Source organism: Gopherus evgoodei, unplaced genomic scaffold, assembly GCF_007399415.2.
Source record: "Gopherus evgoodei ecotype Sinaloan lineage unplaced genomic scaffold, rGopEvg1_v1.p scaffold_37_arrow_ctg1, whole genome shotgun sequence".
Taxonomy (NCBI): Eukaryota; Metazoa; Chordata; order Testudines; family Testudinidae; genus Gopherus; species Gopherus evgoodei.
The window spans coordinates 500,564-527,564 of record NW_022060049.1 but is presented as its reverse complement, the minus strand read 5'-3'; the positions used below and the strand labels follow the sequence as shown (position 1 = coordinate 527,564).

The 27,001-nt window shown below is 52.2% G+C and overlaps 1 protein-coding gene across 10 annotated transcripts in view; it reads right to left on the bottom strand.

Moving 5' to 3' along the window:
- WIZ (WIZ zinc finger) overlaps positions 1-27,001 on the bottom strand; it is a 160,412-nt gene that overhangs the window by 70,069 nt on the left and 63,342 nt on the right. For 4 of the 10 annotated variants that reach the window (XM_030545479.1, XM_030545474.1, XM_030545476.1 and 1 more), the window contains exon 3: positions 2,709-2,801. The exons of 4 other annotated variants lie outside the window; for them this stretch is intronic. In XM_030545479.1, coding sequence (XP_030401339.1) covers positions 2,709-2,801 — 93 coding nt within the window. Of the gene's footprint in view, positions 1-2,708; positions 2,802-17,788; positions 17,812-27,001 lie in introns of those variants that run through there. 2 more of the 10 variants (XM_030545481.1, XM_030545484.1) reach the window with 2 other exon arrangements.

The window sequence follows — 27,001 nt, the reverse complement described above, 5'->3', positions numbered from 1 at the left end:
GTGACCCTGCACTAGCAGGTAAGTGCATTATCACTGTCTTGTCCCTAGCTTGGAAAGCAGTGACTCTACAGTCAGCTGTTCTAAGGCAAAGCTCTGGCACAATAACCATCAGTGCCAAAAAATATAATACGTTAATTCGAACTGCAGGGTCTGTGCTAAGCAAAGGGTAATATGCTGACTGGAATAACCATGGCCGTGTCTGCTCTGACTATGAGGAACACCATCAAGTCAGGCACCAGAATACCACTACTGAGTTGGCCTTTTACATGGCTGCTTGTGGAAGCAACATAGTGTTTGCCTGTGCACAAAGTAAAAATCGTATAGTAAAGATTGCTGCCTTGCTGTACAGCGTACAGCTACTAACCTGTTACCAGTGCAGCAACAAAGCAGCTCCCATACCAGATATGTTCGGCTGCTTTTGGTTACAAGAGAACCAAGATAAAATCATACTCTCTCCCGGGTATTTATCTGGCCCCCCAGCACCTTAGTGTCTGGGCACCTCACAAACTTTAATGTATTTGCCCTTGTAAAACCCTGTGATACAGAGCACTACCATTATCTCCATTGTATAGAAGGAGGACCTGAAGGACAGAGAGGCTAAGAGACACCCCAGATCATACAGGGAGTCTATGAAAGAGCAGGGACTTGAGTCCCCCCAAGTCCTAGGCTGCTTTTCAGTGGGGCTGAGCACTTATAGACTCTCAGACTTTAAGGTCAGAAGGGACCATTATGATCTAGTCTGACCTCCTGCACAATGCTGGCCACAGAATCTCACCCATCCACTCCTGTAACAAATCCCTAACCTATGTCTGAGTTACTTAAGTCCTCAACTTGTGGTTGGAAGACTTCAAGCTGCAGAGAATCCTCCAGCAAGTGACCTGTGACCCATGCTACAGAGGAAGGCGAAAAACCTCCAGGGCCTCTGCCAATCTGCCCTGGAGGAAAATTCCTTCCCAACCCCAAATATAGCAATCAGTTAAACCCTGAGCATGTGAGCAAGACCCACCAGCCAGCACCCAGGAAAGAATTCTCTGTAGTAACTCAGATCCCACCCCATCTAACATCCCATCACAGACCACTGGGCATGCTTACCTGCTGATAATCAAAGATCAATTGCCAAATTAATTGCCAAAATTAAGCTATCCCATCAGACCATCCCCTCCAGAAATGTATCAAGCTTAGTCTTAAAACCAGATATGTCTTTTGCCCCCACTACTCCCCTTGGAAGGCTGTTCCAGAATTTCACTCCTCTAATGGTTAGAAACCTGTGTCTAATTTCAAGTCTAAACTTCCTAGTGTCCAGTTTATATCCATTTGTTCTTGTGTCCACATTGGTACTAAGCTTAAATAATTCTTCTTCCTCCCCAGTATTTATCCCTCTGATATATTTATAAAGAGCAATCATATTCCCCCTCAACCTTCTTTTGGTTGGGCTAAACAAGCCAAGCTCTTTCAGTCACCTTTTCTAACTCAGGTTTTCCATTCTTCAGATCATACTAGTAGCCCTTCTTTGTACCTGTTCCAGTTTGAATTCATCCTTTTTAAACATGGGAGATCAGAACTACACACAGTATTCCAGATGAGGTCTCACCAGTGCCTTGTATAACGGTACCAACACCTCCTTATCTTTGCTGGAAATACCTCGCCTGATGCATTCTAAAACCGCATTAGCTTTTTTAACGGCCATATCACATTGGAGGTTCATAGTCATCCTGTGATCAACCAATACTCCAAGGTCCTTCTCCTCCTCTGTTACTTCCAACTGATGTGTCCCCAATTTATAACTAAAATTCTTGTTATTAATCCCTAAATGCATGACCTTGCACTTTTCGCTATTAAATTTCATCCTATTGCTATTACTCCAGTTTACATGGTCATCCAGATCTTCCATTGAGAACAAGTAGAATCAGCATTTCTGGAAAAAAATTCAGTCTGTAGGTCCCCTCCCAGCTTGGTATCATCCGAAAAACTTTATAAGTGTCCTCTCTCTGCCCTTGTCTAAATCATTGATGAAGATATTGAACAGAATCAATCCCTGCGGGATCCCACTCAATATGGCCTTCCAGCTTGACTGAATCATTGATAACTATTCTCTGGGAACGGTTTTCCAACCAGTTATGCACTCACTTTATGGTAGCTCAATCTAGGTTGTAGTTCCCTAAGTTGTTTATGAGAAGACAGTATCAAAAGCCTTACTAAAGTCAAGATATATCATATCATCTACTGCTTCCCCCGATCCACAAGGCTTGTTACTCTGTCAAAGAAAGCTATTAGGTCAGTTTGAAATGATTTGTTCTTGATAAGTCCATGCTGAGTGTTACTTATCACCTTATCTTCTAGGTGTTTGCAAATTGACTGCTTAATTATTTGCTCTATTATCTTCCTGGGTACTGAAGTTAAGCTGACAGGTTTGTAATTCCTCGAGTTGTCCTTATTTCCCTTTTTATAGATAGGCAAATGTAGTGCCATTTTCCAGTCCTCTGGAATTTCTCCCATCTTCCATGACTTTTCAGAGGTAACGGCTAATGGCTCAGATAGCTCCTCTGACAGCTCTATGAGCATTCTAGGATGTATTTCATCAGGTCCTGGTGACCTGAAGACATCTACCTTGTAAGAACATTTTTAACTTGTTCTTTCCCTGTTTTAACCTCTGATCTTACCCCATTTTCACTGGCATTCACTATGTTAGACATTCAGTCGCTACTCACCTTTTTGGTGAGCATCTTTTCTTTGAGCTTGATGTGGATGTAAAGTGCAGATCACCATGGCCAGACCCAAATTGGGCGATAACTTCTGGCCACCTGCAGGTGGAGGAAAAGACGGTTACTCACCTTTGTAACTGTTGTTCTTCGAGATGTGTTGCTCATGTCCATTCCAGGTAGGTGTACGCGCCGCGCGTGCACATTTGCCGGAAACTTTTTACCCTAGCAACTCCAGTGGGCCAGCAGGTCGCCCCCTAGAGTGGCGCCACTATGGCACTAGATATATACCCCTGCCGGCCCGCCCGCTCCTCAGTTCCTTCTTGCTGGCTACTCCGACAGTGGGGAAGGAGTGCGGGTGTGGAATGGATATGAGCAACACATCTCGAAGAACAACAGTTACAAAGGTGAGTAACCGTCTTTTCTTCTTCGAGTGATTGCTCATATCCATTCCAGGTAGGTGATTCCCAAGCCTTACCTAGGCAGTGGGGTCGGAGTGAGAGGTCGCGGCCTGGAGTACTGCAGAGCCAAAGGCCGCATCCTCTCTGGACTGCTGAACCAGGGCGTAATGGGAAGTGAATGTATGGACCGATGACCAGGTCGCCGCCCTACAAATCTCTAGGATTGGCACGCGGGCAAGGAAAGCCAGCGATGATGCCTGTGCTCTGGTGGAGTGAGCAGTCACATGGCCCGTCAGAACGTGGGCCAGGTCGTAGCAGGTCCTGATGCAGGAGGTAACCCAGGAAGATATCTTCTGTGAGGAAATTGGTAGCCCCTTGACCCGGTCCACTACCGCCACAAATAACTGGGGGGACTTGCGGAATGGTTTGGTCCTGTCCACATAGAATGCTAGCACCCGACGGACATCTAGCGAGTGGAGCTGTTGCTCCCTGCGGGACGCATGGGGTTTTGGGAAAAAGACGGGGAGGAAGATCTCTTGGTTAATGTGGAAAGCTGAGACCACCTTGAGAAGAAAGGCAGGGTGTGGCCTCAGCTGCACCTTGTCTTTATGGAAGACGGTATACGGGGGGTCTTCTGTGAGGGCCCGTAGTTCTGACACCCGTCTAGCTGAGGTAATGGCCACTAGGAAGGCGGTCTTCCACGAGAGGTAGAGCAGGGAGCAAGTAGCTAATGGCTCGAATGGAGGATCTATGAGCCGAGTTAGGACCAGGTTGAGGTGCCATGAAGGGGCAGGAGGGCGGATCTGTGGATAGAGACGCTCCAGTCCCTTCAGGAATCTCGCCACCATAGGGTGGGAGAAGACGGAAGATCCGTCCACCCCAGGATGAAACGCGGAGATAGCCGCTAGGTGGACCCGGAGGGACGACAACGCCAGACCCTGGGTCTTGAGGGACCAGATGTAGTCTAGAATAGTGGTGATGGGAGTCTTCATAGGGCGAAGACCTTTCTCCGAACACCAACAGGAGAAACGCTTCCACTTAGCCGAGTAAGTAGCCCTGGTGGAAGGCTTTCTACTGCCCAGGAGAACCTCCCGAACCGGGGTAGAGCAGCGTAACTCACAGCCCATCAACCACGCAGGAGCCATGCCGTAAGGTGCAGAGACGGAAGGTCCGGGTGACAGAGCCTGCCGTGGTCCTGGGTGATCAGGTCCCGATGTAGGGGCAAGGCAACTGGGTTGGCTACTGAGAGGTCCAGCAACATGGGGTACCAGTGCTGTCTGGCCCATGCTGGAGCTATGAGAATCACCCGAGCTCTGTCTCTGCGCACCTTGAGGAGAACCTTGTGTATCAGCGGAACGGGAGGGAATGCGTAAAGCAGGTGGGTTTCCCATGGGATCAGGAATGCATCTGCTAGAGACCCTGGTTCCCGACCCTGGAAGGAGCAGAATGCTCGACATTTCCTGTTCTCCCTAGACGCGAAGAGGTCCATCCAGGGACGACCTCACCTCTGGAAGAGTGAGAGGGCGACGTCTGGACGGAGGGACCACTCGTGCGAGCGGAAGGATCTGCTCAGTCGATCCGCTAGAGTGTTCCGCACTCCTGGGAGATAGGATGCGGAAAGGTGAACGGCATGGGCTATGCAAAACTCCCAGAGACGCATCGCCTCGACACATAGGGGAGAGGACCTGGTGCCGCCCTGCTTGTTGATGTAAAACATGGTCGTCATGTTGTCGGTGAACACCGCGACACAACGACCTTGAAGGAGATGGACAAATGCTTGACAAGCAAGATGGACCGCTCTCAACTCTCGTATGTTGATGTGGAGGTCCATCTCCTGAGGGGTCCACAAGCCCTGAGTTCTTTGGGCGCCGCAGTGTGCCCCCCAGCCCAGATCTGAGGCGTCCGTAGTCAGGGATGCCGAGGGCTGGGGCGGATGAAACGGGAGCCCCGCACAGACTATGGACTGGTCCAGCCACCACCGAAGGGAGTCCAGCACCCTGAGGAACGGTGACGACTGTGTCCAACGAATGTCTGGCTGGCCGGTACTGCGCGATGAGCCAAGATTGAAGAGGCCTCATGCGGAGTCGGGCATATGCCGTCACGAACGTACAGGCCGCCATATGGCCCAGGAGGGCCAGACATGTTCGTAGAGAGGTCAGTGGGGCCGCCTGCAAGCGCAGAATGATGGCCGACAGTGACTGGAACCTGGGCAAGGGTAGCAAGGCCCTGGCCGGGGTAGAGTCCAGAACGGCCCCGATGAACTCTATCCTCTGCGTGGGAAGCAGAGTAGACTTGTCCACGTTGATGACGAGGCCCAAGACAGCAAAGAGGCTGCTGATCCTGCGGACGTGGTCGCGGACCTGCAGTTCCAATGTGCCCCAGATCAGCCAGTCGTCCAGATAGGGGAACACGTGAATGCGACAATGCCGAATGTGTGCGACAACGACTGCCATGCATTTCGTAAACACCCTCGGGGCCGTAGAGAGGCCAAACGGGAGGACCGCAAATTGATAATGTTGGCGGTCGACCACAAAGCGGAGGAAACGTCTGTGCTGGGGGGAAATGGAGATGTGGAAGTAAGCGTCCTGCATGTTGAGGGCGGCGTACCAGTCTCCGGGATCCAGGGATGGGATGATGGTTCCAAGGGATACCATACGAAACTTCAACTTCACCATATACTTGTTGAGTTCCCGCAGGTCGAGGATGGGCCTGAGGCCGCCCTTGGACTTGGGGATTAGAAAGTAGCGGGAATAAAACCCCTTGCCCTTCTTGCTCTCTGGAACCTCCTCTATGGCTCCCTTGACAAGGAGCGTGTGCACCTCCTGACGGAGGAATTGCTCGTGAGAGGGGTCCCTGAAGAGGGACGGGGATGGTGGGTGGGAGTGGGGGGGGGAAGAAAACTGCAGGCGATAACCGGCCTGCACCGTACGCAAGACCCAACGGTCCGATGTTATTCGGGTCCACGCCGGGAGGAAAAAAGAAAGACGGTTGGAAAACTGCGGGGAAGGATCCGGAGGGGAAACTGGTACTGCGCCCTCGGGCGCACCTTCAAAATGAAGGCTTAGGTCCCGGGGGGGCCTTGGCGGAGCCTTGGTTCTGCCCCGTTTGGCCACCGGACTGTCTGCGGCGGTTGTTCCTGCCGCGGCGCCTAGTGAGGTCATGCCGCGGACGGAACGGAGGATACGGCCGACGCTGCTGCTGTTAGTTCTGCTGCCGGAATGGCCTGCGCTGTGTCGCAGGCGTATGCATCCCCAGCGACCGTACTATGACCGTATTATCCTTAAGGTCCTTTAGTCTGGGGTCTGTTTTATCGGAAAACAGGCCCTGGCCTTCAAAGGGGAGGTCCTGGATAGTATGTTGGAGCTCCGGTGGAAGGCCAGAGACCTGCAGCCAGGAAATTCAGCGCATCGTGAGCCCCGAGGCCAGGATCTGAGCGGCCGAGTCGGCAGCATCTAGAGAGGCTTGTAGCGATGTCCTTGCTACTTTCTTGCCCTCATCCAGGATGGTGGTAAACTCCTGGCGGGCGTCCTGTGGCAAGAGCTCCGCGAACTTCCCCGCCGCTACCCACGAGTTGAAGGAGTAGCGGCTGAGGAGGGCCTGCTGATTTGAGACCCTGAGCTGTAGCGCCCCCGCCGAATTGACCTTGCGGCCCAGGAGGTCCATTTGTCTCGCCTCCTTCAACTTGGGCGCTGGGGCCTCTTGACCGTGGTGCTCCCTGTCGTTCACCGACTGGACCACCAGTGAGCAGGGTGTTGGGTGAACTACAGGTATTCATAGCCCTTCGAGGGGGCCATGTACTTCCTTTCCACCCCTCGAGCGGTCGGAGGGATGGAGGCCAGTGACTGCCAGATATTAGCTGCGTTGGCCTGGATTGTTTTTATAAAGGGCAGGGCCACTCTGGTGGGCGCATCGGCGGAGAGGATGCTTACCACCGGGTCCTCGATTTCAGACACCTCCTCCGCTTGCAAGTCCAGGTTCTGTGCCACACATCGGAGGAGGTCCTGGTGTGCCCTAAGATCCAGCGGGGGAGGGCTGGAGGACGAGGTACCCGCCACTGCCTCATCCGGTGAAGACGACGAGGAAACCCCCGGCAACAGAGTGTCCACGGGGGGTTCCATCTGGGGCTGCACCTCCGTCACTGGAGGGAGCTCTGGGTCCTGGTGGCTGGACCTGCCGTCTGCTTCCGGGGAGGGAGAGGGTCTAGACACCGTCGCCTCCGGTGGCCTGCGTTCCCCCGTAGGGCGGGGGGTAATGTGTTGTGGACCCTGGGCTTGGCAATACGCCCATGGGGTCCAAAACTCCCACTGTTGAGGCCCTCGCTCCTGTGGTGGAGGGTCCTGGAACAGGGCCGAGTGTCTGTCCTGGCCCAAGGCATAGGCGCTGTCAGCCTGAGAAGACACCGATGGTTCCCTAGAAGGCCACGGAGGCGCTGAGCCTGTTTGGTAGGCGTCTCTGTGCGCCAACTCCGACGCTCCCCTCAGTGCCGAGGGTCGGTGCCGCGACCCGTATCGGTGCCAGGATCGGGAACGGCGTGGTAGCCGGTGCCGGGATCCGGAGCGATGTCGTTGCCAGGAGTGGGACCGTGACCTTCGATCAACGTGGTGCCGGGATGGCAGTGGGGACTGGGACCTGCCACCGGCGCGGTGCCGGGAGGTCAACCGGGATCGGGACCTACCACCGGCTCGGTGCCAGGAGGTCGACCGGGGAGCCGAACGTCGAGGTGAACGGCTCCTAGAGTCTCTGTGCCGGCGGTGAGAGGAGCCAGACCGGGACCATGCAGATACCGACCGGTGCCGCGAGTACGACTGGTACCGCCTGGGAGAACCGTGCCGGGACTGCGAGCGGCGCCCCGAGCGTGAGCGTTCACGTCTCCGGGGTGATCGGTGCCGGGACTCTGGAGACAGCGCTTGTAGCATCGGTTTGCCCCTGGAGGTTACCCGTCCCGGGGGTGCCGTCTGAGGCTGCGATGGCTCCATCAGCACGATCAAGTCCTGTGCCGAGGCAAATGTCTCCGGCGTGGATGGTACTAGCAGCTCGACCCCTGATCTTAAGGGGGAGCTAGGAGGGGCTGGACTCGACGGACCTTCCGGGCCCGGAGTCGACAGCAGCCCTGCAGGCGGTGCCGCGGCCAAGGTAGGTGCCGGGCGCTCCACTCGGGCCTGCCTCGATGGTGTTGCAGACGCCGAGGGTCATGGATCTGCTCCCGGTGCCGGGGATGGTTGGTGCCGGGGAGTCTTGCCGGTGCCAGCGCGGTCCAGTGCCGGAGTAGAATTGGCCGACTGCGCCGCCGGTGCCGGAGTCAGTGCCGCTTCCATGAGGAGAGCGCGGAGTCTTTGATCCCTCTCCTTCTTTGTGCGAGGCTTAAAGGCCTTGCAAATACGGCACTTTTCACTTATGTGCGATTCCCCCAGGCACTTGAGGCACACGTCGTGGGGATCGCTAGTAGGCATCGGCTTCTTGCATGCCGAGCACTGCTTGAAGCCCGGCGAGCCAGGCATGAGCCCGGTGCTGGGCGCCGGGGAGGGCAACGGCCCACCCACAAGCAAGTTAAACAACTATATACAATACACAACTAACTAATATACTATCAAACTATCTATGAACTATCTATGAACTATTGACTACGAACAAGGTACAGGAGAGCTAGGTACGTGGAGGACAGCAAGCCGCATTCCACAGTTCCAGCAACCGACGCGGCAGTAAGAAGGAACTGAGGAGCGGGCGGGCCGGCAGGGGTATATATCTAGTGCCATAGTGGCGCCACTCTAGGGGGCGACCTGCCAGCCCACTGGAGTTGCTAGGGTAAAAAGTTTCCAGCAAACGTGCACGCACGGCGCATACACCTACCTGGAATGGATATGAGCAATCACTCGAAGAAGAAGAGGTGTTTTGCTGTTGTGGCTATTCAGGCCAGAGCTGAAGGAAGCTCCCAGGGCTGTAAATTGTTAAATCCATTTAGGTACGGATGCCTCTGAAAATGGGAGTAGTTATGAGGAAGGGTGCTCTCCTTGGCTTCACCTCAGCTTTTTGGGGTTTTGCTTCACTGAGATGCCAATTCTAGGCACTGTGCAAGCGGGGAAACTGAGTCATTTATGTTTGGCATTAAAGTTATGCAGAAAAGACGGTTACTCACCTTTGTAACTGTTGTTCTTCGAGATGTGTTGCTCACATCCATTCCAGGTAGGTGTGCGCGCCGCGCGTGCACGTTCGTCGGAAACTTTTTTACCCTAGCAACTCCAGTGGGCCGGCAGGTCGCCCCCTAGAGTGGCGCCGCCATGGCGCTCTATATATACCCCTGCCGGCCCGCCCGCTCCTCAGTTCCTTCTTGCCGGCTACTCCGACAGTGGGGAAGGAGGGCGGGTGTGGAATGGATGTGAGCAACACATCTTGAAGAACAACAGTTACAAAGGTGAGTAACCGTCTTTTCTTCTTCGAGTGATTGCTCACATCCATTCCAGGTAGGTGACTCCCAAGCCATACCTAGGCGGTGGGGTCGGAGTGAGAAGTCGCGGCACGGAGCACTGCAGTTCCGAAGGCCGCATCCTCCCTCGACTGCTGGACCAGGGCGTAGTGGGAAGCAAAGGTGTGGACCGATGACCAGGTCGCTGCCCGACAGATTTCCTGGATGGGCACACGGGCGAGGAAAGCTAGCGACGACGCCTGCGCCCTGGTAGAATGCGCAGTCACACGGCCCGTAGGGACATGGGCCAAGTCATAACAGGTCCTGATACAGGACGTAACCCAAGAGGATACCCTCTGGGAGGAGATAGGAAGCCCTTTCATACGATCTGCTACCGCCACGAAAAGCTGGGGGGATTTTCGGAAGGGCTTAGTCCTCTCTATGTAGAACGCGAGAGCCCTACGGACATCCAGCGAGTGGAGCTGCTGCTCCCGGCCTGAGGAGTGAGGTTTTGGGAAAAAAACCGGAAGGAAAATCTCTTGGTTGACGTGGAAGGCTGAGACCACCTTGGGCAGAAAAGCAGGGTGTGGTCTCAGCTGCACCTTGTCCTTGTGGAAGACCGTATATGGGGGGTCTACCACAAGAGCTCGGAGCTCCGACACCCGTCTAGCTGAGGTGATAGCCACTAGAAAGGCAGTTTTCCAAGAGAGGTAGAGCAGGGAGCAAGTAGCTAACGGCTCAAAGGGGGGCCCCATGAGCCGGGACAACACCAGGTTAAGATCCCAGGTTGGAGCAGGGGGACGGACGTTAGGGAATAAACGTTCCAGCCCTTTAAGGAATCTCGACACCGTCGGGTGAGAAAAAACGGAGCGACCGTCCGCACCCGGGTGAAAGGTGGAGATAGCTGCTAGGTGGACTCGCAACGACGATAAGGCCAGACCTTGCCCTTTGAGGGACCAAACGTAGTCTAAGATTTCGGTTACCGAAACTTCCATAGGGCAGAGATTTCTCTCTACGCACCAACAGGAGAAGCGCTTCCATTTCGCCGAATATGTGGCTCTTGTGGACGGTTTCCTGCTGCTCAAGAGCACCTCTCTCACAGGCGTGGAGCAGCGCAGCTCGGAACCAGTCAGCCACGCAGGAGCCACGCCGCTAGGTGCAGCGACTGCAGGTCTGGGTGACAGAGGGTCCCGTGGTCCTGGGTAATCAGGTCCGGATGAAGGGGCAGGGGAACTGGGTCGGCTATGGCCAAGTCCAGCAGCATGGTGTACCAGTGCTGCCTGGGCCATGCCGGGGCCACCATGATCACTAGAGCCCTGTCCCTGCGCACCTTCAGGAGGACCTTGTGGACCAGAGGGAACGGGGGAAATGCATAGTACAGGTGGGTTGACCACTGGATGAGGAAGGCATCCGCTATCGACCCCGGCTCCCTGCCCTGAAAGGAGCAGAACGCTTGGCACTTCCTGTTCCCTTTGGACGCGAAGAGGTCCACCCGGGGATAACCCCACCTCCGGAAAATGGAGAGAGCGACGTCCGGGCGAAGGGACCACTCGTGTGACAGGAAGGATCTGCTCAATCGATCTGCCAGAGTGTTCCGTACTCCAGGGAGGAAGGAAGCCCTGAGGTGAATGGAGTGGGCTACGCAAAAGTCCCAGAGTCGTATCGCCTCGTGGCACAGGGAGGAGGACCTGGTGCCTCCCTGCTTGTTGATATAGTACATGGTCGTCGTGTTGTCCGTGAACACGGCGACACAACGACCTTGAAGCTGATGACAAAACGCTTGACAAGCAAGGCGGACCGCTCTCAACTCCCGCATGTTGATGTGGAGCCCCACCTCCTCCTGGGACCACAGGCCCTGTGTCCGCAGGGTCCCTAGGTGAGCCCCCCAGCCTAGATCTGAGGCATCCGTTGTCAGGGATACCGAGGGCTGAGAGGGGTGAAAGGGAAGACCCGCACATAATACGGACTGGTCTAACCACCAGCCGAGAGAATCTAAGACCTTCTGGGGGATTGTGACTAACATGTCTAAAGGTTGCCTTGCCGGCCTGTAATGACTGATAAGCCACAGCTGGAGAGGCCTCATGTGGAGCCGAGCGTAGTCGGTCACAAAAGTGCACGCCGCCATGTGGCCTAACAGGGTTAGACATGTCCTCACTGACGTCAATGGGGCTGACCGCAAACGTTGAACGATCGCCGCCATGGTCTGGAACCGTTGCAAAGGCAGCGAGGCCCTGCCCACAGTGGCATCCAGGACGGCCCCGATAAATTCCACCTTCTGCGTGGGCCTCAGAGTGGACTTGTCTGTGTTTATCAAGAGGCCCAGACTTGCAAACATGGCGGTGATCATGCGGACATGGCTGTTGACCTGCTGTTCCGACGTGCCCCGAATCAACCAGTCGTCCAGATAAGGGAACACGTGGACACGGTTGCGCCGAAGATGCGCCACGACAACTGCCATGCATTTTGTAAACACCCTCGGGGCCGTGGACAGGCCGAATGGGAGGACTGCAAATTGATAATGAAGAGCCCCCACAACGAAGCGGAGAAAGCGTCTGTGGCGCGGCCAAATGGCAATGTGGAAATACGCGTCCTGCATGTCGAGGGCGGCGTACCAGTCTCCCGGATCCAGGGATGGAATAATGGTCCCCAGGGATACCATGCGGAACTTCAACTTCACGAGGTATTTGTTGAGTTCTCGCAGGTCGAGGATAGGCCTGAGGCCCCCCTTGGCCTTGGGGATCAGAAAGTAGCGGGAATAAAACCCCTTGCCTTTCTCGTTTTCCGGAACCGCCTCTATAGCTCCTTTGCTGAGGAGCGTCTGCACCTCCTGCCGAAGGAATTGCTCGTGAGAGGGGTCCCTGAAGAGGGACGAGGAAGGAGGGCGGGAAGGAGGAAATGAAACAAACTGCAGGCGGTATCCCGTCTGCACCATGCTTAAGACCCAGCGGTCCGATGTTATTTGGGACCACGCCGGGAGGAAAAACGAAAGGCGGTTGGAAAATGGGGGGGAAGGATCCATAGGGGAAACTGTTACCGCGCCCTCGGGCGCACCTTCAAAATGAAGGCTTAGGACCAGGCGGGGGTTTTGAGGAGCCTTGGTTCTGCCCCCCTTGGTTCCCAGACTGCCTGCGCCTGCCGTTCCTGCCGCGGCGCCTGTAAAGGTCCTGCCGCTGGCGGAACTGGGAAAACGGCCTACGTTGTTGCTGTTGTTGCGACCTAAAGGGTCTACGCTGCGTCACGGGGGTGTGCATCCCGAGGGACCGCATAATGACCCGGTTGTCTTTTAGACTCTTGAGTCTGGGGTCTGTCTTATCAGAAAACAGGCCCTGGCCTTCGAAAGGAAGGTCCTGTATAGTGTGCTGGAGCTCCGGCGGAAGGCCGGAAACCTGCAGCCAGGAGATGCGACGCATCGTAACTCCTGACGCGAGGGTACGGGCAGCCGAGTCCGCAGCGTCCAAGGAGGCTTGTAAGGCCGTGCGTGCGACCTTCTTGCCTTCGTCCAAGATGGCCGTAAACTCTTGGCGAGCATCCTGTGGCAGCAGCTCCTTAAATTTGTCCACTGCCACCCAGGAGTTAAAGGCGTATCTGCTCAGCAGGGCCTGCTGGTTAGAGACCCTGAGCTGCAGCGCCCCAGCCGAATACACCTTACGGCCTAGGAGGTCCATCCGCCTGGCTTCTCTGGATTTGGGGGCCGGAGCCTCCTGGCCATGATGCTCCCTATCGTTCACCGATTGCACCACCAGTGAACCGGGAGTCGGGTGAACATGTAGATATTCGTATCCCCTAGAAGGGGCCATGTACTTTCTCTCGACTCCTTTCGCTGTCGGAGGAATGGAGGCCGGGGACTGCCAGATAGTATTGGCGTTGGCCTGGATGGTCCGTATGAAGGGCAGGGCGACCCTGGTGGGAGCATCAGAAGAGAGGATGGTGACAATTGGATCCTCTATCTCCGAGACCTCCTCTGCCTGCAGACTCAGATTTTGAGCCAATCGCCTGAGGAGGTCCTGGTGCGCCCTGAGATCCAGCGGGGGGGGACTGTTGGAGGAGGTACCCGCCACCGCCTCATCCGGGGAGGAGGATGATGAGACCCCAGGCACGAGAGTGTCTAACTGAGGGTCTTCCTCAGCCCTCGCCTCTGCCTCCGGAGCCGCAGCGGAGTCCTGCTGTTTGGACCCTTCCTCCCCTTCCGGGGAGGGAGGGGGGCGAGACAAGGAGGCTTCAGGGGCCCTACGTTCCGCAGTCGCCGGTCTAGCAGGGAGCTGCTGGGGGCCCTGGGCCTGATGGTATGCCCAGGGTGTCCAGAATCCCCACTGTTGTGGGCCTTGGTCTTGCAGCGGCGGATCACCGAACAGCGCCGCCTGCCGGTCGGTGCCCAGCGCATACCCGCTGTCCGTCTGGGAGGATACGGACGGCTGTCTCGAGGGCCACGGTGGGGCCGACCCCGGATGGTAGGGGTCTGCGCGGGCCGGCACGGAGGATCGTCTCGGTGCCGGGGACCGGTGCCGGGAGTCATATCGGTGCCGGGACCGGGATCGGGACCTGTCACGGTGCCGGGATCCTGATCGGTACCGGGCGCCGCTTCGGTACCGGGACCTGCCACCAGCTCGGTGCCGGGAGGTCGACCGGGACCTACCACCAGCTCGGCGCCGGGAGGTCGACCGAGACCGGGACCTGCCACCAGCTCGGTGCCGGGAGGTCGACCGGTGCGGCGAGTAGTGTCGGGACCTGCTCCTGGAGTCGCGGTGCCGGTGTCGCCGACTGGAGCCTGACCGCGACCGCCTCGATGCCGACCGTTGCCGCGAGTGCTAGGGACGTGGAGGACAGCTAAGCCGCGCTCCACAGTTCCAACGACTGACACGGCGGTAAGAAGGAACTGAGGAGCGGGCGGGCCGGCAGGGGTATATATAGAGCGCCATGGCGGCGCCACTCTAGGGGGCGACCTGCCGGCCCACTGGAGTTGCTAGGGTAAAAAAGTTTCCGACGAACGTGCACGCGCAGCGCGCGCACCTACCTGGAATGGATGTGAGCAATCACTCGAAGAAGAACTGGGTGCTGTCTGCATACTGTCCTGAGCCATTTCAGGACATTCCCATCTATCTCTGCTGGCGAGGGTCAGAGCAGGGCAAGACAGCTGGGTGATCAACATGAAATGTTGCACCGATGTTAGGCAGCAAGAGCATGGACACGCTTTCCCTTCAGTCTGGAGATGACCTAATATTTCTCCTTGCCACGGCAGACACACAGATTGAGCAATACATTCAGCAGGTGCGGGAAGATGGTGGAACATATGTTCAGGAGATTGAAAGCTAGATGGATGTGTCTGCTGAGCTGGAAGGACTGTTCAGCCACTAATGTATCTGCCGGCTGCACTTTGCATAATATATGTGAAAGCAAGTGAACAGCAGAGCGCTAAGGCAGCCAGACTGACAGCAACCCATGAATAGCCAGACAGACAAGCAGTTCCATCTGAGGTTGTCAGCATTATGCACAAATAAGGAATGATATGTCCACACACTAGAGAATTAGATCCTGATCAAGTGAAGTGAATATACCTTCTGTTTTAAAACCAGCCTCTCTTAATTAGACAATTCCATTTATTGGCCCAGCAAAGAAAGTCTTGAAGGAGTGGATTACTGTGAGATCAGAGCTATATTCTGGATGAGGTTATGTCCTTACAGCAAGTGAGTTAATGGAGGTGTGAACTGCTATTGTACTGATGCTGAAGGGCAGTATTGCTGATGTGCAAAGTACGCAAAGAATAAACTGTTACACACAAACAATCTGCACTCAGTTCTAAGATACAAACCAGGGTAGGGCACTGGGGCTATTCTCTTGCAAGTGCCTCTCATTTGGCCACATTTTCCTTCCCACATTCTTGCAGAGAAGTAAGATGCCCGAGAAAAGATTAGGAAGAAGTGGGGGCGCAGGAGGACAGTCTCATAACTGCTGTTGCCCTGAATTATTGCACTACCTGTCATTATCAGGGCATGAAGGATGCAGATGCTGGGTCAAAGCAGCAGACATTTTCATATTCCTTTAAATAACTCCTACTGGATCTGTCTGTTTTCCCTGCACATCTCCCTCTCATTCTTAACACATTCCTGCATCAGTGCCTTAGCCTCTCTTTTCATAGTAACTCTCATTTGCGCTTCTATAACTGGCACATCAATTCAGAGTCCCTATTTGTGTGTCTGTGCATTTCCAGGAACAGACCCTCTCTGCTCTTCCCCATCCCTGGACCTCAAGGTTCCATCTCTGCAGATCTAGGTCCACCTACCTCCCTCCTGGCTCTGGGTCACCTGTGCTGCAGGGGTGGACGCTACAATGTAAAGCAAATGGTACAGTTAATAGCAGTGTCCCAGTCATCTTTGCAATACGAAGGAATGCCAGGAAAGCAGAGATTCCAAGTCAGGTTTGTATTCCAGTGCCTACTTGAAAGCCACTCTCTCATTGAGGTACAAAGGCTAAGGACAAATTAGAACTTAGATACAAAACTTTAAAAGATGGGGTAGAGGTTACAACGTGATATGGGAATCAAGATCTGCCCTTTTGGAACATTTCTCAGTGAAGCGCTGCATACCTGCTGTAGAGAACCCCTCCTCCACCTCCAAACTGGCTCAGCTGCTATCTCTGCAGCTGTGCCAAGGTGCTAGGTCTGCTCAAGAAACCTTGAGATCCCAGCAATTTACCAGGCACCACCTGCACTGCTCCTCTTTGCTCTGGTTTGTGTAGTTCTCAGTCTGCTTAGCACCTCCTCTAATGACTAATTTGCAAGGTGCTCCTCTGCCACGCTGGGTGGAGTCCCTAGGATTCAGAAGTGCACTTTGTAAACAGGCACATTTCCTTTCTGAGTAGGATGAACTGCTGCCATCCTGGGCCTCATTATACTGGACCGGCAGCCTCTTTATCTTCTCATGGCACTGCTTTTGGCAATGCCCCAGTTGCTCTGCCACCCGGTCATACGCTAGGGTATGCATGCAACAGTCAGTTAGCCATGATTTTTCCTCTCCCCAGATGGGAGACCTGAACCCAAAAGGCAGCTTTAGGCTAGCTGGAAGCAAGCTCGTAGGATGGTCTCCTCTGAGCCAGGCAAACGATAGTCTCAACTGCAAGAGTCTTTCAGTGCTGACACTGACACAGTGCCACACAATGACCAGAGACCATGGGAGGGACATGTTTATAAAACAAAACTAAATTTCAGAATGGTATAATTTCAGGCAGAGTGTTATTAAATGGTTAGAGCAGAGGTCTAGGGGTCAGGATTCCTGGGTTCTGTTCTACCTTCTGCCTTTCCATCTATTACATGGGCATAGTTCCCACCTCCCAAGAGTGCTAAGAGGCTAATTATGTGCAAAATGCATTGAGATCTTTGCATGAATGGCACCAGGAGTGTGTATTTGCATTACCATATAGAGAGTCTAGGAGCTCCAGTCATGGACCAGGAGTCTCAAAACACCACCAGCCTAACTGTTGTAAAGTTTGTTATAAAGCATCATTATTTGCCTCAACTTTATAAAGACTTTGGTCTGTTCAACAACCTCACTGTTATGACCACTGTACCATTCAGAATATTCCTTGTGCCATGAATGAGTTGTTCCACTAAATTACTGTACAACAAGGATTGTCTCACCAAACCTTCGACCTACTTCAGCCTCTAGATTGTTATTTAAAGGAAAGCTTAGTTACAGAAGAGTCAAGCTCACACCCATCTCACAACTGTTTACATTAGCATGATCTCATGTTTCAACCACTCTCAGCCATCTCGCCTCTCAGAAAATTGGTTCGTAGGTCACTTTGCTTAATCTACAAGCCATTACTAAAATACCAACATGCCCACAGGTATTGAGCTTGGCTCCTCTGCATCCAGGGCAGAGGAGAGCTGGCAACTGCTGTACAGTACAGTACAGACCAATATTACCGTGACTTTTACAAGCCACCACAGCCCGATGCACACAAATAAATGTTGAGAGTTTCCTTTCTCAAAGCCTGCTGCACACCATGCCTGGCTTGTAGGATTTCTGCAGCAAATTGGAAGGGTAGCAAGACAGTAGACACCTCACTGCTAGCTCTGGAGCCTAGGTAACTAGTTCCATTTGGCCTGTGGAACATCACCTCCTCCTGCATCCAGGCTGGGTGAGTGCTTGGAGACAGTTTCTGGAGCAGTACGTCAAGGCAGAGAGGGAGGGAATTAATTTAAGGTCCTTCTCAATGTTCATAGCTCCCAGATGTCCTTCATGTTTAGATCTGAGAAATATCTTAAGCTCAGAAGCATGTCTAAAGAATCTCACCAGGGGAAGCTACTGAAGCAAGAGCTGAAGATTATGAAGTTGACCCTTGTGTGCTGGCAGTCAAAGTCTTTAAGATGCTGGCAGATGTGAAGCACGCTCAGTGTGACGTCAGGGCAAAGGCTGGTCAGTTCTCTCAGTCAGCAGAGCTTGTTTCACCAGTCCTCTCTAATTCCAGCAGCTGTCCTGCATACCTCCCTCTCCATCCGCTGGTCTCCCCAGCAATCACTTTGGGAAGGCAAGAGATAAGCTGTTGCTGTCTTCAGCTTCACGGTAGCTTTATAAATGGTTTAAAATCTGGTTATGATGGCAATCCTGATGGGCCAGGGATCATCTCTCAGGGTCTGTACAGCACCCAACACCAGGGGGCCCCAGTCCCTCCACAGTAGGGATTCTCTCTCTGGGTCTGTAACAGCACCCAGCAACATGGAGTCCCAATAGAGTAGCCAATCCTCTAGGATTAGCCTGGAGTCTCCTGGAATTGGCACTGATCTGCCAGTGACTGTTGAAAGCATTCTGGGATTTTAATAGGATATTTTGAGAAAATGACATTATGTCATGTTGGGGGGAAAAAAACCTCGAAATAACTTCAGTCAGAGTTGGCAACTCTAGGCTCTACCTTGATCTGTTTAAATCATGGGTGAGCTAACTTTTGGCCCGAGGGCCACATCAGGGAATAGAAATTGTATGGTGGGCCATGAATGCTCACAAAATTGGGGTTGAGACGCGGGAGGGAGTGCAGGGGTTTGGAGCATCAGGGCTGAGGCAAGGGTGTGGGAAGGGGGCAGGTTCTGGCTGGGGGCGCGGGCTCTGGGGTGGAGCTAAGGATGAGAGGTTTGGGGTGCAGGAGGGTGCTCTGAGCTGGGACTAAGGGGTTTGGGGCATGGGGGGAGGCTCAGGGATGCAGGCTCCTGGCCACGCTTACCTCAAGTGGCTCCCGGAAGCAGCAGCAGCATGTCTCTTCTATGGCTCCTAAGCAGAGGCATGGCCAGGTAGGTCCGCATGCTGCCCCATCCTCAGGCATCGCCCCTGCAGCTCCCATTGGAGCACCAGAGGTGGCCCCTGGAGCACGTAGGAGGCAGAGTAGGGCCATGCTGCACCTTCTGGGAGCCACGTGGTGCGGCTCCCAACCCAGCGCGCTGGCTGGAGTGCTGGAGCAGGGCCAAGTGGCGTGGTGCGACTCGCGGGCCAGCTTAAAATAGCTCGCGGGTTGTAGTTTGCCCACACCTGCTTTCATGTTGTAAGAAAGCAAACAAATTGATAAAGGACAATAACAAATGCACTATCCAAATCTAAAGGGTAATGGAGCCAAAGTCCTGCAGTGCTGTGAAAATGCCTAGCAACACACCTTTCCCTAGGAGCACACACTAAGGTCTCACCAGGTTTAATTAAGCCTAGCGGTAACCCTTGACTTAACTGTTCAGCACTTTGGCTGCTGAACTCAGACTTCCTGATTGGCTCTTGCCAATGGCTTGCATGATATCAGACAGTAGCTTGCCCTATTCTCTGCTTCCCCTAGAAATCACAGGACTCCAGCCCACAGCTTTCCTCTCCATGCAGCACACAGTATTATTGCTCAGCCAGCTACACACACAGCCCATGGCAGGAGGAACCTTTTCCCGGTGCAGTCCCCAAATTACTATTCCTCTCCTCTTAGGGTTCAATATTAAGAGTAAGGAGGTGAGTGCATTCTCCACCAGGAACTGTCATGCTGGAACAGACCATCAGCCTGGTACCTATTTCCTGCCTTGCCGGGGAGACCAACAGCTTAGTATCCCACTTTCTACTATTCTGTAAATGATGCATGTGCCCATCTAACCCTGTATTTCACCTCAGCAACCCATCTGCTGTGGGATCCTGCCTCTGATCGAGGTCTGAACCATTCACATATTCCACACTTGCTCTCCTGTGAGACATCTGAGCAGTAATAGAGGTAGAGACTTCTCATAAAGTGGTTTCAGCAACAGACGGCAGGAAGAGAAGAATATCTATGCTGAAAAAAGAGAGGTGGTGGTGCTGGATGTGCTAACTTGGTAGCAAAATAAGCACTTACTTGTCCAAGCACCTGGAGGACTCCGGTGTTTGAATATAATTTTATTTCTAATCAGAGTTTGTGTAACTCACACTGACAATGGGTGGATCTGTCCCCTTCTAGTGGCCACACTACATACGGAGGTTAATGAGTCTGTACTGCCTCTGGGGCTAACAGAGCTGGACCTTTAGCTCAAGCAGGAAAGGACTCCTGCTTTTCAAATATGAGGTGCTAGGTTCAAGTACCTGCAGACAATGAACGCAGGGGAAGTTGTTTTAGTGGCTCATGATCATTTAGCTACCATATATACTACTCCCAGCATTTACACTTCTCCCAAGCACACACAAATCCATGCAGGTTAGCAGGACTGGCTGGTCTAGATCATTGTCTTCTATCACACATCTAGTGGAATACTCAGTTATGACTATCTAGGTAGCAGAGTAGTGTTAATACCCAGCAGATTCCAACAGCAGCCACAGCAAAAAGACAGTTACCTTTTCTGTAACTGGTGTTCTTCAAGATGTGTTACTCTTGTCCATTCAACTTAGGTGTGTGGGCTCGCCACATGCACCGGTGTCGGAAGTTTTTCCCTCAGCAGTATCTGTAGGGGATTGGCTCTGGCGCCCCTGGAGTGGTGTGCACATGCTGCAGTATATAGGGCACCACTGATTCCCCCCACCCTCAGTTCCTTCTTGCCGGAAACTCCGACAGAGGGGAAGGAGGGCAAGGTTGTGGAATGGACATGAGCAACACATCTCGAAGAACACCAGTTATGGAAAAGGTTTCAGAGTAGCAGCCGTGTTAGTCTGTATCCGCAAAAAGAATAGGAGTATTTGTGGCACCTTAGAGACTAACGAAATCTATGAAAATTGATTTGAGCAGGGCCGGCTCTACCATTTTTGCTGCCCCATGCACAAAAAAATAAAAAAACAACCCATCGGGACAGTGCCACCCCAAGAATGGATGGAATGCCGCCCCAGGCACATGCTTCCTCTGCTGGTGCCTGGAGCCGGCCTTGTATTTGAGCATAAGCTTTTGTGGGCTACAGCCCACTTCATCAGATGCATAGAATGGAACATATTGTAAGAAGACATACATACATACAGAGAACATGAAAAGGTAGAAGTTACCATACCAACTCTAAGCGGCTAATTAATTAAGATGAACTATTATCAGCAGGAGAAAAAAAAAACTTTTGTAGTGATAACCAAGATAACCAGACAGTTGACAAGAAGGTGTGAGGATACTTTACACAAATTGAATCTATTTCCCCATGTTATGACCCCACCACTCCCAGTCTCTATTCAAGCCCAAGTTAATGGTATCTAGTTTGCAAATTCATTCTAGTTCAGCAGTTTCTCGTTGGAGTCTGTTTTTGAAGGTTTTCTGTTGCAGAATTGCCAGCTTTAAGTCTGTTACTGAGTGACCAGAGAGGTTGACGCGTTCTCCTACTGGTTTTAGAATGTTATGATTCCTGATGTCAGATTTGTGTCCATTTATTTATTCTTTTGTGTACAGACTGTCCCGTTTGGACAATGTACATGGCAGAGGAGCATTGCTGGCACATATCACATTACTATACGTGCAGATGAACAAGCCCCTGATGGCGTAGCTGATGTGATTAGGTCCCATGATGATGTCACTTGGCTAGATATGTGGACAGAATTGGCATTGAGCTTTGTTGCAAGGACAGGTTCCTGGGTTAGTGTGTGTTTTTGTTGTGTGGTTGCTGACGAGTATTTGCTTCAGGTTGTGGGGCTATCTATAAGTGAGGACGAGTCTGTCTCCCAAGATCAAAAGGTAATTGTCTTTTCTTCAAGTGATTGCTCATGTCCATTCAACTTAGGTGACTCCCAAGCAGTACCCCTCGGAGATGGGTAGGAGTTCACAGACATGTAGATTGCAACGCAGCTATGCCAAACCCAGCGTCCTCCCTGGCCTGCTCAATGCTGGCATAATGGGCCGTGAACGTGTGAACCGAGGACCACGTCACGGCTCAACAGATGTCCTGGATCGGGAAGTGTGCCAGGAAGGCTGCCGAGGATGCCTGCACTCTAGTCAAGTGGGCTCTGACGATCGGCAGTGGCAGGACCCCCGCTAACTCATAATGGGCCCAAATGCAAGAGGTGATCCAGTTAGAAATCCTTTGTGTGGACACTGGGAGGCACTTCATCCTATTAGTGGTAGAGATGAAAAGCTGAGTTGACTTATGGAAAGGTTTTGTCCAATCTAGGTAGAAAGCCAGAGCCCTTCTTACGTCCAAACTATGAAGGCGCCTCTTTTCACTAGTCTCATGGGCCTTAGGGGAGAAGACTGGAAGGAAGATGTCTTAGCTCATGTGGAAAGCAGACACCACCTTGGAAAGGAAGGCCGGGTGGCGCCAGAGCTGGACCATGTCCTTATAGAAGACCGTGTACGGCAGTTCTGAGGTCAGGGCTCGCAGCTTGGAGACTCACCTTGCCGACATCACCGCCACCAGGAAAGCTACCTTCCACGATAGGTGAGATAGGAAGCATGAAGCCAAAGGCTTAAAGGTGGGCGCCCGTGAGCCTGGACAAAACCCAGCTGAGATTCCACTGAGGGCCAGGGATTGGACTTGAGGAAAGAGCCTCTCAAGGCCTCTAAGGAATCTGACCATCATGTCATGGGAGAACACCTTCTGCCCCTGGACTGGCGGATTAAAGGCCAAAATGGTCGCCAGATGCACCCTGATAGAGGATTGTGCAGGCCCTGGCTCCTTAAATGACGCAGGTAGTCCAAGATCGACTGCACTGAAGAACGTGAAGGGGAGATACCCCATTCAGCCGCCCAGTGGGAGAACCCCATCCACTTTGCCGGGTAGGTCTGCCTAGTCAAGGTCTTTCTACTCTCAAGGAGAACCTTCTGGACCCCTTCTGAACAGGCCCATTCATCTGGATTCAACCATGCAACATCCATGCTATGAGGTGGAGGAACGCGAGGTTGGGGTGTAAGAGTCAGCCGTGATCCTGTGAGAAGCAGGTCCGGTCAGTTCAGCAGGGTCCAGGGAGGGGTCACTGACAAGCCTGATAGCATCCCAAACCAGTGCTGGTGAGGCCATCCTGCGGCAATCATGATAACCTGCACCTTGTCCCTCTTGATTTTCGGTAGGCCCTTGCTGATGAGTGGAACTGGAGGGAATGCATACATCAGGCTTCCCACCCACGGCAGGAGGAAGACATCTAAGAGGGAGCCCTTGTTCAGGCCCCATCTGGAACAAAACCTGTGGCACCTCCTGTTCTGCCTCGTGGTCAACAAATCCACTTGGGGAGTTCCCCACCTCTGGAAGATCATGCCAGCCACATCCGGTTGAGTGCCTCTTGGCAGATGGCCAAAAATCGTGATCCATCTTGCCTGTTCATGTATAACACTGAGGCCATGTTATCTGTGAGGACTCTGACCACCCTGCCCAACAGGTGAGGTAGGAAGATCACTCATGCTCTGCACACCGCCCTGAGCTCTTTGACATTTATGTGTAACATCATTCCTCTGGGAACCACATACCCTGAGTCTGCAGAGTGCCAAGGTGCACTCTACAGCCAAGGGCCGAGGCGTCGAAAACCAACTCCTATAGATTCATAGAGTCTAAGGTCAGAAGGGACCAATGTGATCATCTAGTCCGACCCTCTGCACAAAGCAGGCCACAGAACCCTACCCATCCACTTCTATAACAAACCCCTAACCTATGCCTGAGTTATTGAAGTCTTCAAATTGTGGTTTGAAGACCTCAAGCTCCAGAGAATCCACCAGCAAGTGACCCATGCCCCACGCTGCAGGGGAAGGCGAAAAACCTCCAGGGCCTCTGCCAACCTGCCCTGGAGGAAAATTCCCTCCCGACCCCAAATCTAGCGATCAGCTAAACCCTGAGCACGTGGGCAAGACTCACCAGCCAGCACTCAGAAAAGAATTCTCTGCAGTAACTCAGATCCCATCCCATCACCAACCACTGGGCATACTTATCTGGCAATAATCAAAGATCAATTGCCAAAATTAGGCTCTCCCATCATACCATCCCTTCCATAACCTTATCAAGCTTAATCTTAAAGCCAGATGTGTCTTTTGCCCCCACTACTCCCCTTGGAAGGCTGTTCCAGAACTTCACTCCTCTAATGGTTAGAAACCTTCATCTAATTTCAAGTCTAAACTTCCTCGTGTCCAGTTTATACCCATTCGTTCTTGTATCTACATTGGTACTAATCTTAAATAATTCCTCTCCCTCCCTAATATTAATCCCTCTGATATATTTATAAAGAGCAAGCATATCCCCCCTCAGCCTTCTTTTGGCTAGACTAAACAAACCAAGCTCTTTGAGTCTCCTTTCATATGACAGGTTTTCCATTCCTCGGATCATCCTAGTAGCCCGTCTCTGAACCTGTTACAGTTTGAATTCATCCTTCTTAAACATAAGAGACCAGAACTGCACACAGTATTCCAAGTGGGGTCTCACCAGCACCTTATATAACGGTACAAACACCTCCTTATCTTTGCTGGAAATACCTCGCCTGATGCATTCTAAAACCGCATTAGCTTTTTTAACGGCCATATCACATTGGCGGCTCATAGTCATCCTGTGATCTACCAATACCCCAAGGTCCTTCTCCTCCTCTGTTGCTTCCAACTGATGCATCCCCAATCTATATCTAAAGTTCTTCTTATTAATCCCTAAGTGCATGACCTTGCACTTTTCACTATTAAATTTCATCCTATTACTATTACTCCAGTTTACAAGGTTGTCAAGATCTTCCTGTATGATATCCCAGTCCTTCTCCGTGTTAGCAATACCCCCCAGCTTTGTGTCATCCGTGAACTTTATTAGCACATTCCCGCTTTTTGTGCCAAGGTCGGTAATAAAAAGGTTAAATAAGATTGGTCCCAGAATTGATCCTTGAGGAACTCCACTAGTAACCTCCTTCCAGCCTGACAGTTCACCCTTCAGTAAGACCCGTTGTAGTCTCCCCTATAACCAGTTCCTTATCCACCTTTCAATTCTCATATTGATCCCCATCTTTTCCAATTTGACTAATAATTCCGCATGTGGAACCATGTAAAATGCCTTACTGAAATCGAGGTAAATTAGGTCTACCACATTTCCTTTGTCTAAATAGTCTGTCACCTTCTCAAAGAAGGAGATCAGGTTGGTTTGGCATGATCTACCTTTAGTAAAACCATGTTGTACTTTGTCCAAATTACCATTGACCTCAATGTCCTTAACTACTTTCTCTTTCAAATTTTTTTCCAAGACCTTACATACTACAGATGTCAAACTAACAGGCCTATAGTTACTCGGATCACTCTCTCTCCCTTTCTTAAAGATAGGAACTACGTTAGCAATTCTCCAGTCGTACGGTACAACCCCTGAATTTACTGATTCATTAAAAATTCTCGCTAAAGGGCTTGCAATTTCATGCACCAGTTCCTTTAATATTCTCGGATGAAGATTGTCCGGACCCTCCGATTTTGTCCCATTAAGCTGTTCAAGTATGGCTTCTACCTCAGATGTGGTAATATCTACCTCCATATCCTCATTCCCATTTGTTATCCTTCCATTACCCCTAAGCTCCCCATTAGCCTTATTAAAGACTGAGGCAAAGTACTTATTTAGATATTGGGCCATGCCTAGGTTATCCTTAACCTCCTTTCCATCCTCAGTGTGTAGCGGTCCCACTTCTTCTTTCTTTGTTTTCTTGTTATTTATATGGCTATAGAACCTTTTACTATTGGTTTTAATTCCCTTAACTCCTACAATCTATGAATCTATGAGTAAGGAGTACTGATGAAGGGAACTCCTTCCAGGACTTTCCTGGAGTCGCAGCGAGGTAAGCACCGTTGCAGGGATGGTGATGACCTTCTCCAGGTGGTCCTTCGACTGGGAGTAGACTGTCGCCAGCCACTGCTGCAGGGGTCACATCCGGAGCCTGGCATGGCGCAAAACATATGTATATGCTGCCATGTGACCTAGTAGGCACAGGCAAATCCTGGCCATGGTCAGGGGAAAGGCAGACACTTCCGCTATGAGGTCCATCAGTGCCCTGAATCTCTCCAATGGCAGAAATGCTCTGGCGCAGGTCAAGTTGAGCACCGCTCCAATGAACTCAAACCTCTGTACCAGAACTAGCGTGGACTTGTCGTTCACCAACAGATCAAGACAATGGCAGGTGGCTAACAAGCATTGCGACATTCCTTTGGACCTGGCTCTTCCCCTGACTAGGCAGTCATCGAGGTATGAGTAGATCTAGACACCACAACATCTGAAGTAGGCAGCCACCTACGTGCACTTGGTAAATACCCATGGTACTGTCGCTAGGCCAAAACAAGAGGACCGCACACGGATAACAGTTGAGACCTACCGTAAACCGGAGGAAGTGTCTGTGACCCTCGAAGATGGCGATGTGAAAGTATGCATCTTTCAGATCAAGGGCAGCATACCAGTCTCCTGGATCCAGGTAGCAGGATGATAGAGGCCAGGGAGACTATGCGGAAGTTCAGATTTGCTAGAAAGTGGTTCAGGTCTTGCAGGTCTAGGATAGGTCATAGACTGCCCTTGGCCTTCCTGATACTTTTTAATCCTGAATAGAACGCTTTGTTCCTAACGATTTCCACCACACCTAGCTGCAGTGACCCCTCTACCTTCTGCTCAAGGAGACTCTCATGAGACGGGTCCCTGAAGAGGGACTGGGAGGAGGAGTGGGAAGGAGGGATAGGAAGCAACTGAAGGGCGTAACTCCGTGCCACTGTACTGAGGACTCATCGGTCCGATGTTATAGATGCCCATGCAGGGAAGAAAGACAGTTGGCAAAAATAAGGGAGGACCTGGGCAGGAAGGTTTAAATAGTAGGACAACTACCTTGGTTCTGCAGGGTTCCTCACCCTCCCCAACAAGATTTTGATGATGCTGGGTGGTGGAAGAAAGCACACAAAAAAAGAGCTTTCTGAAAAAATGGCATTTTTACCAACCAAAGACACATGTCTGCAGACCAGATTGTGTTGCTTCATGGCTCCTCACTGATCTGGAGTGTGTCTGTAAAAAGCTCACTCATCCCACCCCAAATGGCCAGAAACCCCATTTTATTCCTGTTGATGACAATCTTCTACCCTGTGCACACATGGCTCCCCAACCTCACCACATACAGATCCCCCCAGAGACCCACTTCTTCTGCAAAGCCTCC